Here is a 15,925-nt window from a genome sequence, read left to right as displayed (position 1 = left end):
AGCGGCTGAAGTGGCACCAAAAGGCCAAAAAAAGAAGAGCAAAGCAAGTCCAAGCTTCTCCTATTATGTTTTATCGGAGGGGAGGGCAGACTCCAAACTCCACGCTCAAGTACTAAGTACGAGATAACCAGCAAATCATTAACCTCAGCAGCACAGATTTGACAGGAACTTCTGCCATTGATAGATGCAGCCAGGTGTCTCCATTTAATGCAGCAGGGCCGCGTCTGCGTCTGCGCATGGACCTGTGATTGATTAATCAAGGAAATGGGATTATCTGATTGATTAAATTCATCAAGTAAGTGAGAACGACTGTCGGATTTTTCCAGTAAGATGAGCTGACTGGTCAACAAACAGCAGCGTGACTTTTGACAGAAAAAAATACTACAATTAGTGCAAAGATATAGACATTAGCAACAAAAGGAGCATTTATATTTACCAGGAGGTAGTAGAGAGAAGTCCTCATGCTGGACACCTTTCACCTAATTTCATGGCAGGATGAACAGTCAGGACTTTGTCGTCGTGTCTTGGTTGAAGGAAATGGGCAGTCTGTGAGAGAAACCAGCCCTGGAGCTCAAATTACAGCATCTCAGAGAGCCCAGAGGTTTGTTAAAGTTCAACTGAGGAGTTTCTGGAGTACTTTTACTTTATATTAATGATGTAGCTGCTCTTAAAAACAAAAGATGCAGTTTTGGAGCAAGTTGCAGCCCCGGTCTTTGTGAGTGGAATATTTGTAATGTTATAAGGAAGGTGTTGTTGATCATCATGTTTCTGGATAAAGGTTCCATTAAGTTAAATGATCCCCGAGAGTCTGCCTCTCATGGCACCTATAACCATTTTTATTACCAGAACTTTTTAATGTGACTCTCTTTTTTTTTTTTTCAGAAGAATAAACAAGAGATTTAGTTTGTCAGATTTCAGATGAATTTAAGCAGTTGTAGCATCTTAGTCACTGGCTGAGGAAAAAGAAAACTGTTGATATTACAATGGAAAAATAATGCCTTAATTAAAGCCCTGCACACACAAAAGAACATGTTTTGTTTTGTTTTGTTTGTTTGTTTGTTTGTTTGTTTGCTTGCTTGTTTGTTTGTTTGTGTTTTTTATCCAGATTTTGGCAGAGCCTTTAACTCACTATTTGTGGCCTGGCTGCATCCTTTAGTTTCTGATGAAGCAGACGGATCTGATGGATTTATAGCCATCACCACTTTTTAAAGTGTATGTTCTGCTATTATGTGTGTGTATATACACTTGTATTCACCTCTGGTTGTTATTTGTAAAAGTTTTCAGGTTAAAAATCCTCCAGATCCTTTACACATTACTGCTTTTCATTTCCATGCTGAAGGAAAAGCCAAACAACCCATACCATTGTTATATCATTGTGTCATGTAGTTATTATTATTGATATATTAGCAAGTTAACGGCACTGCTACTTTAAAAAAAAAAAAAAAAAACTGAGCTGCTTTGAGCTGTTTAATGTGCCATTTAAACAATAAATAATATAGCATCTTAACACTCATCTCAAGCACAGTATTTGAGTAAATTCTGAACCTAAAAATGGCCATAATGACATTGTTTAGCATTGATGAATTTGACAGAGCAGCCAGCAGGTGTCAGTGTTTGTCTGCTGATGCTGAAGGTTTTCTTCTTCTGCTTATAATTTTGCCTCTTCTGTGGGGACTCTGAATCCAGAGCTGTGCTACAACCAAACAGAAGATCACTTCAGCACCAGTCTGTGTTTTCCTCTACAGAGTGATGTTTAGTAATCCCCCTTCAGCACAGATATCACATCTGATTCTTCCTTCACTGTCGCAGAGCTCCAACGATTAGGAAGCAGCTCTGTCAGTTCTGAATGTCAACGTCCAACTTTCAGGAGCAGTCAGGAGCTGCTTTCAGGCTTCTTCGGTGAACTCAGTATCTGCCATAGATGATCTTCTGCAGATAAAGTAGCAGGACGTATGTCATGACCCGTAGTATGCTGTGGCCTAATCACTGAAGTTCTCTTTCATAAATAGTGTGGGGAGGCATCTTGGTTATTCCAGACTTTTTATGTTCCCTTTGAATTAGATCTGACCACCAACAGCAGTACATTCATCACAAGACTAGAAAAAGATATGAAAAAAAATATGAAGATATGAACCAAAATGTATGAACAGTAGATTAGATAAAGCATGAATTACAATTTAAGCATTCTGGTTAATGAGCCACTTGTTTCACGTGTATACAAACTGTAGATGCTGGCATCCACACAATGCTGGAAAGGACAATAAGAAGGAATAACTGAAGAGGCATCCTGTACTGTAGATCTACATAGAGTAACATTACTAATTAGTGTAATGTTGGCTATAAGGCTATAAAGTCCTGCACAAGCGAAAGCAACAAATTCAAGGCACGAGTAAATGTGAGTAAAACACTAGATAAGACAAGCACCTATAAAATCACACCACAATAAAAAAATAAAGGAACGTAATAAACTATAGTTGAGCACATAAAAACGTCACCTATAAAAATGTGGATTTCTTTTTAAGAAAAAAAAATTTCTAAGTAACATTTCAAAGCAGACACATATTCCAATGAGCTCTTCCAAGGCCACAGGGCTCTGACTGCAACAAAACGGTCGATACTGGTTACAAGCTTTTAATAAAAGTAAAGCCTGCAAAGCTGAAATTAACAACTTCACAATGCAAACAAGCACAAATAGGGTCAAGAAGCCATTTATAGTCTGTCAGGCAGAGTAAGACTATGTAAAGCTTGATAATTTAACACATATCAGTTTTAAAACTAAGTCAAATATAATGAAGGGAAGCTGAAGTAAGAGTAATTTGTACACTGAATTACTCTGAGACACACAGACTGCTGCCGTTGTTGATATCTGACATCTGGATAACAAAGCAATTAGATGCAGGGAAGGAATGAATGAAAGACAGACAAATTCTTGACAACTTAGTACGTGTGTTATATTACAAACTCCACTTAAAGTAATACAAAGTGAGTGAATGTGTTTGAGCAAAAGGATGATTACATCAGTGGAAACGTGTTGCTCTCTTTTTAGTCTATAAATGGGACCAGAAGTGACACTGAGGCTGGCCAAAGGTCACATCATAAGTTTGCAATCAGTCCCTGATAACACAGCAAATAGATACAACTTATCAAAGCTGGGTATCTAAATTACAAATTATCTGTGCTGTGTTAAAAGAGAAGAGTGTGCATGTGTGTGTGTTTAACCTACTAATCTCTGTTCTTCTCTGTGTGGAAAGAGGTTTATTTTAAGAGAAAAACAACAGTGTGGCTTTTCCCCTCTGACCGTGGAGTGACCACAGACTATGTGTAAGGGTGAGACTAGTCCACCTCCGTCTGATCAACAAGTGAAAAACAGAGACCTGAAAACAGTCTTATTTACAGGAGAGGCATGAAGCATTGCTCTCACTTCCAAAACCTCTGTGCAGTGTATTTTGAGTGCCTTTATTGTTAATATTAGTGTCATGTTTTCACACTATAACAAGACAAAATATCTGTTGTGATTTAGGCCTTTGCATTGGTAAATACCATGATTGACTGTCTTTGTCATGTTTTGAGTTCATGTTAGAACAAATCATTTTGTTGCTCATTTTAATTTTAATCAATGTGATATATAGCAGAACAGATTTATTACATCATAAAGACCGACCCTTTAAATCTAGAGATGGATTAAACAATGAAGTTAAAGGATACAAATCTCATTATTTCAGATCACATCAGTAACGAAAGATCACACGTCATCATACATAACATTTTAAAAATAAGTTGCATTTTCTACTTTTCTACTTAATCTTATTTAATGAGATAGCACTTCAAAGTCTGACAATCTAGCTTTTATAGGAGGCAGAGAAATATTCAATAAATGGCTTATTACACACTATATTGTAGCTGTATGCAGCTAAAACAACATTTCCAAGTGTTTACTAATGTAGAGTATGTATTGAGTTGTCAGCAATTATGGCTTCTCCTATGAAGACATGTATGTATTTATAGGTGTTTTCTATTAACATCACTGATCTGTTTATACAGTAGCTTGCACATAATAAATACATTTCATAAACGACTGCCATGTGAGATGTTTATATACTTTTTAGGTGACTCAAATCTGTTTTCTGGCCATTATTTGCTCAGAACCACAACAGGACAACACTGAGGATGACACAATAATATGAGTTTCAAACATTAGATGGATTAATCCACTGAAAGAACAGCATCGCTACGGCAGGCCATAATTCACACTTTATGACTTTGTCAATAGCCGCATTACCATTAAGCTTATTGATTCAGTAAGCAAAGATGAGTTACTCACTGTCAGTAGGAAAGTTGTAAAAGCTCAGTTATTGCTGTCCTTTTGAGATTTTTTTAAAGTTTTCTTAGTGATGCTTGTGTTGGGAGAACGCTGCACTTCCCTTGAAGTTTTATTGCAAAATTTGAGGTAAGTGATAGTAAAACATCACCTCCCCTTCTCGACAGAGTATACACAGACAAAAGCATACAAAGAACCACATTTATTCAGATAGATATTTACATCTTGTCACGATCCAGTTATTTACAAGAATCAGGAGCACAAAAGAAACAAAAGTATAGTTGTAATCCGGAGTATGTAGAAATCACAAATATGGCACTGAGTGGTAAGAAAGTGTGATTAGTAAACACTGACAATCATATGGAGTTATTTAAAAAAAAAAAAAAAAAAAATTGATACCATCTCTGCTTTTTAACATTTATTCTTTAAGATTCCACAATTAGTGACAAGCAGAAAGAGACCGTTAATCATCAGGATGTTCAGTTCATCAAGGCTGCTAAAGATTTGACAGCAACAGAAAAGTCCTGTGAAACTTGCTGTCATTTCATGCTGCCTTCACGTGAAATGGCTGTTTTTACTCTGAGGCTAACTGTACATTATCCGCTTTGTGGTAGTGTTAAAATCAATGTCTGCATCATAAACAATGCTGGTAGCAGAGCCTGGGTGCTCTGCTTTCAAGTACTGTATGCATGTAGGCTATAAATCATTTCTACGTTCAGCTATGTGCCACCAGGCAGTACCGGCATGCAGTTCTGAAAAAAGCTTGCATCCCCCTTTTCCAGTGGAAACTCAAAAATCAAACAACAAAGGCTTATCGTCACGTTCAGATTTCATCATAGAAACACATTGGCAATAATTAAAAAACAGAGGAAAAATGAATGAACGAACACCAATTGACCGCAAGATAATGTGCAAGAAATGGCACCAAACGCAGAATGTACTTAAAGACATTTCCTGTCAAGCTGCTTTTTGGACATAATATCTGACAATTACGGAGCACCGTAAAACTGCAGACGCAGTTTGCATGTTGTTTTTTTTAAGAAAAGTGCCCCCTCCAGTGGTTGCTGCTTGACTAAAATAACAGTCGGTCATGACGAAAGCTGAATGGCTGCAATGAGCGTCATCGCTCCTTTATAAAGATTAAAGTGCTTAAGGCTGAGTTTTGATGAGATCTTCAGGGTTTTTTCAGTATATAACATTATTTTTTATGTCACTGCCAAAACTCTCTCAAACTGCAAGTTTACAAAGCCTACCACATCCATCACGTCTCCACAAGTCACTATAGCCCCACAAAACTCAAAGTGTGTGTCTGTGTGTGTGCGTGATCATCTCACAGATGTAAATAAATCTAAAGTTAATTCTCTGTAGCTTTAAGTAGATTCATTTAACATTCAACAAAGTGCTAACCAGCCGATTCACTCTAAACTAGTGACTATTTTACAAATATTTTTAAAATACGCAACGTTAATGAAATACAGTTAGGAGAGCCAATGTCCTATCAGTAGACAATAGGCATGCAGTGCATTTCCAGAATCACTTATATCTTTGTACACAACCCTTACATGCAGCTGTTAACAACTGCAGCTTTGAGATATAGAAAACCAAAGCCCCTTTCATTTTTCTAAATGAAGCACTACCTCAGAGAAAAGTTAACTCTACCTTCATTTGTCCTGCGCACGAATAATGTTTCCCTCTTCCATTCCTTCACACACTCACCGCTGTTCGGAACAAATTTGCATTGCATTTGTTTAATCTGTATCCCAGAGGGTGAGCTTCATTTAAAAAAGGGCCACAAATAACTCTAAAAATAATCTAAATTTACTATTTACATATAAATGAAACTCTTCATACTGGACACGTTAGCTGATTAACTTATTTCCCTTTGCTGCTGGTGTCCGAATTGCAGAGTCCTGTCAAGGAAAAAAAAAAAGAGTTTTAAACACTGTTTACAAGGGAGGGCCAGAATCGATAGTTTATATTGAGCAGTTAATGATGAAATCCATTAGTGCTTGCCTGGTACATCCTTCTTGCCTTTGAAAACTCTGTGGAGGTCTTAGGTAAACAAACTGCACAAAACAAAGAGAAGATTTAACAACAGCTACAATACAATCAAGACATAAAATGCAAAAATGTACCACGACCTTTTGGCAGCCCTGTGAGGCAAGGGGACTCAGCTTCACTGTCCTGAAAGCTGTAAAGACCCTGATTAAGCTGAAACAGTGAAGCCATTCCTGACTGTTTAATGCTGTACTTTGGCACAGTGGGGTTTTGAGCCAACATCAACATTCCAATGTGCTCACAATACTAACATGCCATTTGTCAAAACCACAAGACAAACATTTGGCAATTTGTACCGAACATTAAATAAAGCTGAGGCTGATTGTGATTACTTTTGGAAGGTTTTTCTCTGTCAACCAAAGCGGTGGAGTGTCAAAGTTTTGCTCTGAGTCCTGCTGTTTGTTTTGCTGTGTATCATCTCTTCCACCCACCAGAGGTCCTCAGTGAACTTGACCATCATCAGTCTATCATCAGCTGCTCACACCTCACCTGCTCCCTGTTCCCCAGTCAATCACCTGTTTGCTCTCCCTTTATTACCTCTGCAGTATTTATACTCCCAGTTCATCGTACCTCATTTAGTCGACTGCCACATAAAACTTGGGTTTCGTGTCTTTGTTCTCCAGCAATTACTTTGTGCTTTTTGTATCCAGCGTGTCTGGAGATTCCGCATTTGCTGGTTCCCATGTTTGTCTGCCTGTCAGGTTCTACATCCTCACAACATGAAACTTGACCTTTTATTAACTTCTGCCTCGTCTTCCTTGTGTCCTGCTTTTGTGCCCCCTGAACCAAATTGAACATTGTACAAATAAAATTTTGACCTCAAAAGCAATGGAGCCATCAAAGTTGTTACAGTTCATCTTAATGGGTCTTAATAGTCACAAAACAAAATAATGTGACAATTCACACCATAGTTTTACTCTCAGCAAAAATGTTATTCTGGTGGTGGCACCACAGCAAAGTCAAAAAAATCAATAGGACTTTGTCTTTAAAGCTAAAATGTGTCTCTAGAGCTCTGCCACTAGTACTGCACAGTTCAAACGGTAGTAACATTTACAATAATATTACCGATCTTTGATGGCATTGTGCGTAAATGAATGAAGTCTTGCTACCTACCAACTCTCTCTCACGGCTTCAATGTCACTCACGAGATTCTGTGCTAAACAGATGCCAAAAATCTAAAAAAAGAAAAAAACAGAAACAAACAGCAAAAAAAGTTTAGGCAAATCAAAACTCAACAGAGATCAGATATAAAGATCACGTGCTGACATAGCTTCCCACCTGCAATAATGCAATTCCAATAAAGATGCCCGCCACCACTGTCAGGTTGTCTTGAAGCCACTTTTCAAACTGCGGGACGCATCCTTTGATATAGATGAAGGTCCTCTGCTCAGAGTCCTAACAGAACATTTACAAGTCAAAGCAATATTACCGACTAATAATACAGGGCAGATTAAATATTTGAGTTTTTGATCATACTTTGAAAATGTAACTGTGTTGACTGTTCTTTGCAGCTTCTCACAACATAGTTCTTTTTAATGGCAGCACACGATCCCCTTTTTCATCTTGTGGTCTCCTCAAAAGCCCTTCACAGTGAGATCCATCTGATCTGACGTTACCCGGCTGTTAACACACACCCAGCTCCCTGCGCTGCTGCTCTGACTCTCGTTAAAACTGCTTCATTCTGGCTCACATGTAAAGCCAAGAAAACAAATCGAGCCTTTTCCTTACATTATGCTACCGGGGAGTGTGGCCAAAGCTAATGACGGGGGGGAGGGGATTCATTCCCATTGCATTGCTGCCGCATGAGTAATACCACACGGCCCCAAGTGCAGATGGAGAGCCAGCTGCTGTATTATGAAGAGTGAGGAGTTAGGAAACATAGTGAAAGGGAAATATTGTGACCAGGGTGGAGTACCTGATGACCTCATGCAGCCAAAAAACCAGTCTGAGACAAAATAAGCCAGAGCAACTCAGTTTCTACTCTTCATGCTCTTATTTATCTTTTCGATGAACGTCTCAATCTCTGTTATAAAAGTACATTTTTGCTTGTAGCTCACCGTTTTTGCTCGGATGTCGTATCCACACTGAGTGTTAATGACATCCTCCTGTGGAGAAATGATAGTTCAAGTTTTAAAAACAAATGAAATATAAACTGGTAAAGTACTCCATAATGACACAATGTGTACCAAGGGTGGCATTGTTTCTGTTGTTTTTACAATTGCAATGATACATTTTATGTTAAGGTAATGACATGTTTGTGTGATTCCTCACCTCAAATTGTATTTAACTGAAATCTTTAGGCACTTTTTGTCATTGTCAAGATATTAAAAAAAAAAAAACTCCACCTATAGTGCACCACAAACATTACTGTTCAGTGCATTAGTGTGTTTGTTCAGTCAATGTACAGTATGTGGACTGAACAGCAGCACTTCCAGTCGAGTCAACCTTTATGAAACTGCCAGAGCCATGGAATTGCAAGAGCAAACTTTAATTTAACTACTGTGTGACTTAGTTTTGTTCTAAAATCCTAAACCAACAAGTAAGACAGCCACAGGCAGATCTTTTACAGTCATGAAGTGTGAAAATCTATTTATGCAGTTTGTATATTGAAATAACTTGGTCACAGGTTATGAAGTGCATGTAAAATATTGGTAACTGTAGCTGTGAAATTAGTGTTTAAACAATGAGTCTGGCAACGATCTATAATATACTTATTGTCATGCTATTGTCATTGTCACAAATGGTACAGAAAGAACAATGGCAACGATTTAATGACCTAAAGTAAAACATTAAGAAAATGTCTTATCTTTTGAACTGCGTGTCCTTTTGACAGTCAGCATTCACGGATGTAAAAGACATGAAAATGATCTAAAATTTACTGATGAAGACTACACTTGGGATGTGTTTTGACATCACATGACTTGGACTTGCCCAATCAGACACCGACACACAAATTTAAAAGTTTTAAGGCTTAAGGTCAATTCATAGTTTCCACATCTGCGAGTCCTCAAGGGGTGAGCGTGACATACATTTTGTCATTCACTCAAGTCAAGAGAGTCCTCGGCCCCACATGCAGAAATTTCAAAATGTGTGACTGCTCCTGTGCCAGGAACACACACCTCAGGAATGATCACATTGAGACGGTGCTTCAGCCCAATCTGTAACCAGCTGCTAGAAATCTGGTAAAAAAGTGCAAAGTCACAGCCTTCCAGAAGCATCTACAGGAGCTTTGTTCTTTGTTCAACATCTGCATAGCAGATCAACGTTTACCTTTTGTAGAATGAGCAGAACTGTGTTCACGCCCACTGTCTGCTGTCAGAGTCCACATTGGTCATGAGGAAACCATGAATTGGTCTTCAGATTGAACATGTTTTGGTGTGGTTGAGAATCCAGCCTTAAGTTACAGCTCTGAGAACATCATGTGGTATTCAACAACCGCTTTATGTCCATGCTAATTGTTCTAAAGTATTTCTCTCAAAGAGGACGACCTTGGTGGAGCAGCATGTCCTTGGGTCAGCAAATAAAAGACTTTCATTAAAATGAAAGAAGTCTTTTCGCTAAAGCAGAGTGCCGTCACTGCCATACTCAGAGAGCAGCAGTTAAGAGATTTTTTCTGCCAAAAAAAAAGGTCATGGTCAAGATCTCCTCCCATCCGCTTTCAGACTCTGCTGTGCTGGCAGAGTCTGAGACGACTAAACACTGAGGCCTGAACGTCCTGTTGGAAGCCAGCCATGACAGTTGACAGCGTCAGACAGCCTTCTGGAGGACACAGATAACTGAACTATCTGTCACAGGGTGGACCTTCACAATTTCCTCCTCCAAATACAGCAGTAGTTGGAGCAGTTTGAAGGCTTCTACAAGTCACAAAGTGTTCTACTCAGCTTACATTCCAACTCTTAAGACACAAAATCAGCAAATTACACCACAATGGGAATGAAATGGCTGTGAAATGGAAAGACATACCGCTGGATCTTTGGTGCAGCAAGAAAAGGGGACTCCACATTTCTCTCGACTCGGGTTCGAATCAGTGCAGTTAAAGTAGATGTTCAGATTCCAGTCGTCAGCTCCAAAAGCTCCACAACACTCCCACTACAAGGTTAAACACACACAAATACCTTCACATATATGTCACCTTCTCCTGCAGAAATGAGCAACTACTATTACCACAAGGTAAAAACAACACTGGAGTGATATCAGTCCAGTGGATAAAGAAACAGAGCGCTCACATATTCCTGGGTGAAGTCTATCAGGTTCTGCAGATCAATGTCATCTCTGTAGGCCCGAATGTTGTTGTTAATGAAAAAGTTGAGCTGGTCCTTGATCCAGTCTTTGAAGACAAAGGCCAGGACTCCTGCAGTCAGCTCCAGAAAGAAGATGATACCCAGGAACACGGAAAACTGAAATACATAAACATTCATGACTCTCTGAATTTAACACATTGTGAAACCAGAGGAAATATAAAAATGCCAGAGAAAGCCTTCGGAGGGAACGTACAAACTTGAGGAGGAAAGAGTTTTCTCGCAGCGCTCCGATACAACCTGCAAACCCCAGGATGAACATCACACCGCCCACCACGAGAAAGAGCCAGACAGGGTCGAAGCCCCCCAGGTCAGTGATGGACGAGATGTTGGAGAGAACTCCCTGGTGGAGAAGCAAAGGAGGTCAAGAGTGAGTGGTTAGGCAAAGAAGAATCGTCTGAAATCTCATTTAAGTCCACTTTTCTTATCAAAACTAACTGCTTTTAAGTAAAGAAATAATTTGGTAAACTTTTAGGTCTCAAACTCCCTTAAATCTCAACTATTTTGACTGAAAATAGCTAATTCGCAGTCTTGCTGAGAGTTACTTGAGAAGATTAACACTGTTCTCATATCTGTACAGTAAATATGTACTCGTTACCACAAAAACTGAAAAATTGGAATCAGCTGCCTGGCTCCCTCCAAGGGCAACAAAACCCCTTACAGTTTAAAAGCTAACTGATTTATATTGAATATCTTGTTTATTCAATCTGTAGAAAAACCAAAGCTAACACAATACTTCATGCTGGATTATTTTTCCTTGAGGCTGTGCTGGTTGCCAGACAATCATTGTGGGCCAAGTAGGAGCCCGCTACATAACCTTTACACTTTAGTTTGTGCACAGATGAAACAAAGAAGATACAAGATGCAAAGTGATGAGCTTTAGATCTGCTGATTGGTGGGTTTTGGAAGCCAGGCTTCTTTGCTAAGCTAACAGGCTAACATATAGAAATATGAGTGGTAAACTATTCTTTCAATCTTTAATATATTTTCTGGTTCCAGTACATCAAATGTGAAAATTTGCACTTTTTGTCACCATAAACTGAGTTTCTTTAGGTTTTTGGACTATTTTGAACAAACCACATTTCAGGATGTCACCTTGGGGATTAGGGCATTGGGATGTGGTGTCTTTTTACTATCTTGTTCTTCAGAATCTTGCAATGAAAAAATGATTAGTTGCAGTCCTATGTGTAGGATGGAGCAATAACCAAGAAATCCCCCTCAAGTGTTCTTCAGTGAAAGTCAAGAGACTCTTACTGGACTGTCTGTGTGCATTTTTTTTTCACCCCAAGTACTGAGAGTACACAATGAATGAATCTGTGAAATACATCAGATTCATTCACAGCCCATTGTTCACGAGGGCGTCCCACAGGAAAGCATGACATTCCATTCTGATTCAGTAAAGCCATTGCGACCATGGCATGCAGACAAATGGGTAGAAATGGCAAAATGGCGAATCCAAAATTATCTGTATATTGATGCAACTTTCTCATCACGTAGACGTACAAAACCCACCTTTTCGCTCCATGCCCACAGCCCGATGCCGAGGAATGCCACTCCAAGGAACTGACAGAGACAAGAGAGACATAAGAGCAGGGTTATTCTGCTGTGACTGCAACATGTAGTCATCACACAGAAGCACACAGAGAGAAACCACAGAGAGATTTTCCTGGCAGCGGTCCATTACTAAATAGTTCTCATCTCAGTCTGCAGAATCACCAGGAGGCTCTAACATTAGACAGCATCTTTAAACAGCCTGAACGCATAATGATTGTAGGACTGTACAAGTTTCTACCGACAGAGTAAAAGCAGGAATCAGTGGATTGATGGTTCTTTCTCGCTAGCTGGTATCATTATTATTACTAGATGACTTTGCTTTAATTTAGCATTACATGGTCACTTGCTTTTATTAATAATTGGTTATGATATGCAAATACAATCATTTGGCTTACTTGTAATTACATTGTTATAATTACAAATTATTGATCATATATTTGCAAGTTATTAGGCACATTCTTTTAAAAATAAAACTCTTCATTTGCTCATAATAGTTCGTTTTTCTTTGTTTCATATCAATAAAAGACCAGATGCAAGTCATTTTTCAGCTCATTTTTCAAACTATGATTTTTGTATTGTTACTAATCGCAGTAATCTTCTAAATTTATTAATGAAACAAAAGTTATTCAAATTAGATGCAGTTGCTTAGCTTCCTACCAGGCGCAGAAATAAATCTGATCACATAATATCTCCTGGGTTTGTTGTACAACTGATGAGGTGGCTTTACTAGCTACAAACCCGCAGAATGCCGCTGATAAACGCAGTGAGGAAAGAAAATGATCTTCTGTAGATCTTTGTAACATTTTCGTATCAAGTATCAGTAGATCACAACTGGGATTGGTTTTTGTTGTAAGGCTTTTGTAAGAACGCGGCCATTATTAAGAATAAAGCTCCACTAAATGACTGTCAAAACTTCCTAAACAAGTATGAATACTGAGACGAGGGTAATTGTGTTTTCTAACTCAAGTCCCTTCATTATCTAAATTAGACCCATTTAATAACTTCCGCAGAAACACTGAATGCATATTTTTTGTCAAAGCAGTGATAAAGAACTTGATTTATTACTTATGAGACAAATGAACAGGAAGGAGAAGCAGATGTTTTGGACACCACCAACTTCCGCTGATGATGTATGAATGGTGGAGGGTTCTGAGAGGTCACAGGCTGCACGGTTGGCTGAGAGCCTCTCAGGGCCCAACAGGCCTCCTCTCCATCATTCTGAGATCCACCAAGGGCCAAAAACACACTGCTGCTATTCAGGGCTCGACTTTCAAATGTGGCGATGGAAACTGTGAGACAATATCACTTTATCGGCCTTCGGAGTTTTCTTTTATACAGTTTTTTCTTCTGTACAAGGCTTATTTTTAACTTCACTGGATACATTTGGACATGTTGCAGTAAGAAAATCATAGCTGTAAATATTGAAAAATAATACCAACTGGATTCCATTTGGCTGCTTCAACTCGCTGCCACGCTGGAATGACTTATTGGGCTTGTTGATTGAAGTGATAGAAATAGCATCATTTTTTGCCCTTATTTAATTTTTTAACACATAAACATCCCATACACATACATTATGCGGCAGCTGAGGCAGCCAGCGAGCACAATTGTCACAGAGGTATGCATCACCGCCTTTATTTTTAAGCGCAAACAGCACCTGTGCTATTCATATGTCAACATGACAGAATAACTGCTGTGAAAAAAAAGGGGGGGCAATTGCAAGGAACGTTACAGATCATTGAACAGGACTGCTTTAATTTACTGGATTAACCAAAAACATAAACTCCCATGTGGCTATTTTATCCATTAACAATCCAAAAGAAGCTACATTGGGCACTAAGCCCAGCCGCCAAATGACAGAGAATTAGCTGGCGACAAGTGACTGATTAAGACAAACATAAAACAAAAGCTGTCAAACATTCTCCAGCACCAGAAACTCAAATAGGCTGTTCCTTTTAGCTTTGCTAAATTATTGTAAATTAACCGTGTTTTAAATGTGTTTGTGTTGACTGAGCAGTTTTCTGACATTTTGACTTGTCTGATCAAGAAAGTAAATGGCACAAAAAATCAGTCATGATAGTTATAATAAAAGGATTAGAAGGTAAGGAGGGAAAACAACTTTGAGTTTTTGAGACAAAAGAAGTGATTAAACAACGATTTAATAAAATAATTGTCTGCTGCAGCTCTACGGTCAAGTCTGAAAGAGCTGCAGGAGACAATTATTTTCACTCTTGATTTATTAAGCCAACTATTTTGTTGATTCATCGTTGAACCATTTGGTTCTCAGTCCAAGGAGACTTCTGATTTCTATGACTAACTAGTCCTGAATTATTTGACTTTTATAGATGTGATAACTGGAGCAGCTTTGGAAAAAATGAAGTAATCAGTTGAAAATCTGAACCAGTTTACATCCCCCTCTTTTAATGAGGTTCACTTGATTAATAAAGGTCATTTCTCAAGCCTAGCAACACCTTGTTGTGCACAGCCAGGTGCAGTTTAACCCAGGTCACTGCAGGCCCAAAGAGCTGCTCCAAACCCTGGGAGGAGATGTTTTGTTTGATTTCCTTCAGCTCAGGGTGATGGCAGATGATGACAGCTCTGATTCTCTGGCCAAACACCACTGAACCTGCATATTTTTATTTTATTTTTTTAATTGTCAGATGGAGGGTATGTTGATGTAAATAAGGCAGAGGCTGAGCTGCCTGCTCGCTGTGTGATGCTGAACAAAAACAAAAGCCTGCTGGTAGGTGACGGAGGGAGCAAGTGCACAGGAGCAGAGAGCATAATGCAGACATGAATAAAACACACTGCTGTCGATGATGGGGAGGATAAAACATGTCACATCGGTGTTGTGTTGAACAGAGGAAAAAAAAAAAAAAAACTAGGCCTGAAACTGAGACTTACCCAGAATATGATGTTGAATCCGAAGATGAAATACTTGATGCAGCAGCTCACTTCATGAGCCTTGAAATGCTTTCCGGACATCATTTGGATGGATTTTTTGTTTTAAACGCCGCCCGTAGTGGGAAGGAATCACATCTACGCTCCTCTTATGTTTGACAGTCCGGTTATGGAAACACCCTCTTTATTTTTTTTAAGGCTCTCGACAAACGCGCCGTCAGTTGTTTCAGCGTCTCATTATAAACACCATCCTGAATCTATGCCGACAAAAAGGCGCAGACGAAGTCGCGGACGAGCGTCTAAATCTCTCCGTGTTCCTCCGAAGAAAAGCCCTTTCGAGTCGACACAGACCTCAGAAGGTGTATCGTTGAACACGTCCACTGAAGTGAACCAGATTAAAGCCGATGGTCTTCTATCTGACCCATAATCTAGACATGGCTGTTTTTTGATTTGATTGACGTGCGTGTGGACCAATGAGAGTCTCCGGTGGTCCGAAGGGGCGGGACTTCCGGCTGTGGAGCCTCTTCTGCCCCTATATGACAATGAAATACATCATACAGGCCATTTAATCACTCAGAATATCATTTATTCATCACTTACTAATTACATCCAGGCCTATAATAGACGATAAGACTCTAAAATTACATTTTATGACATCCATTAGGCCATGGAGACCCAAAACGATCAATATTTAATGAATCTACCATATAAACAATAAACAATCCAAAAAAATGAATACAAACAACAAATATTACTAAAAATGTGAAATGGTCTATATAGTTACTGTTTTATTCAC

At 38.9% G+C, this 15,925-nt stretch overlaps 1 protein-coding gene across 2 annotated transcripts; it reads right to left on the bottom strand.

The window, feature by feature from the left end:
* Window positions 1-4,505: 4,505 nt before the first annotated feature.
* On the bottom strand, window positions 4,506-15,533 carry LOC103360687 (tetraspanin-5). Of its 2 annotated transcripts, XM_008286544.1 has the most exons (10): window positions 15,133-15,533; window positions 12,187-12,237; window positions 10,871-11,017; window positions 10,603-10,773; window positions 10,340-10,465; window positions 8,434-8,481; window positions 7,655-7,771; window positions 7,490-7,551; window positions 6,332-6,384; window positions 4,506-6,228 (listed from the first exon to the last, which is right to left on the bottom strand). In XM_008286544.1, exons 1-9 carry the CDS (start codon window positions 15,214-15,216, stop codon window positions 6,372-6,374), a joined length of 819 nt encoding a protein of 272 aa, XP_008284766.1. In that variant the 5' UTR covers window positions 15,217-15,533; the 3' UTR covers window positions 4,506-6,228; window positions 6,332-6,371. The 2 variants fall into 2 exon arrangements, with proteins under 2 accessions (XP_008284766.1, XP_008284776.1); XM_008286554.1 differs by lacking the exons at window positions 4,506-6,228; window positions 6,332-6,384 and having other exon boundaries at window positions 7,486-7,551.
* Window positions 15,534-15,925: the final 392 nt, after the last annotated feature.

Source organism: Stegastes partitus, unplaced genomic scaffold, assembly GCF_000690725.1.
Source record: "Stegastes partitus isolate 25-593 unplaced genomic scaffold, Stegastes_partitus-1.0.2 Scaffold11, whole genome shotgun sequence".
NCBI classification, from domain to species: Eukaryota; Metazoa; Chordata; class Actinopteri; family Pomacentridae; genus Stegastes; species Stegastes partitus.
The sequence above is the reverse complement of the archived record's forward strand: the minus strand, read 5'-3'. Positions and strand labels throughout refer to the sequence as shown.

Coding starts and splice junctions, on each gene's coding strand:
- LOC103360687 (XM_008286544.1), bottom strand. CDS start 15,216: ATGATGTCCGGAAAGCATTTCAAGGCTCATGAAGTGAGCTGCTGCATC. Junction 8,482..10,339: donor GCTGCACCAAAGATCCAGCG/GTATGTCTTTCC, acceptor ATTTCTCCACAG/GAGGATGTCATTAACACTCA. Junction 7,552..7,654: donor TTGGAATTGCATTATTGCAG/GTGGGAAGCTAT, acceptor TTCTTTTTTTAG/ATTTTTGGCATCTGTTTAGC.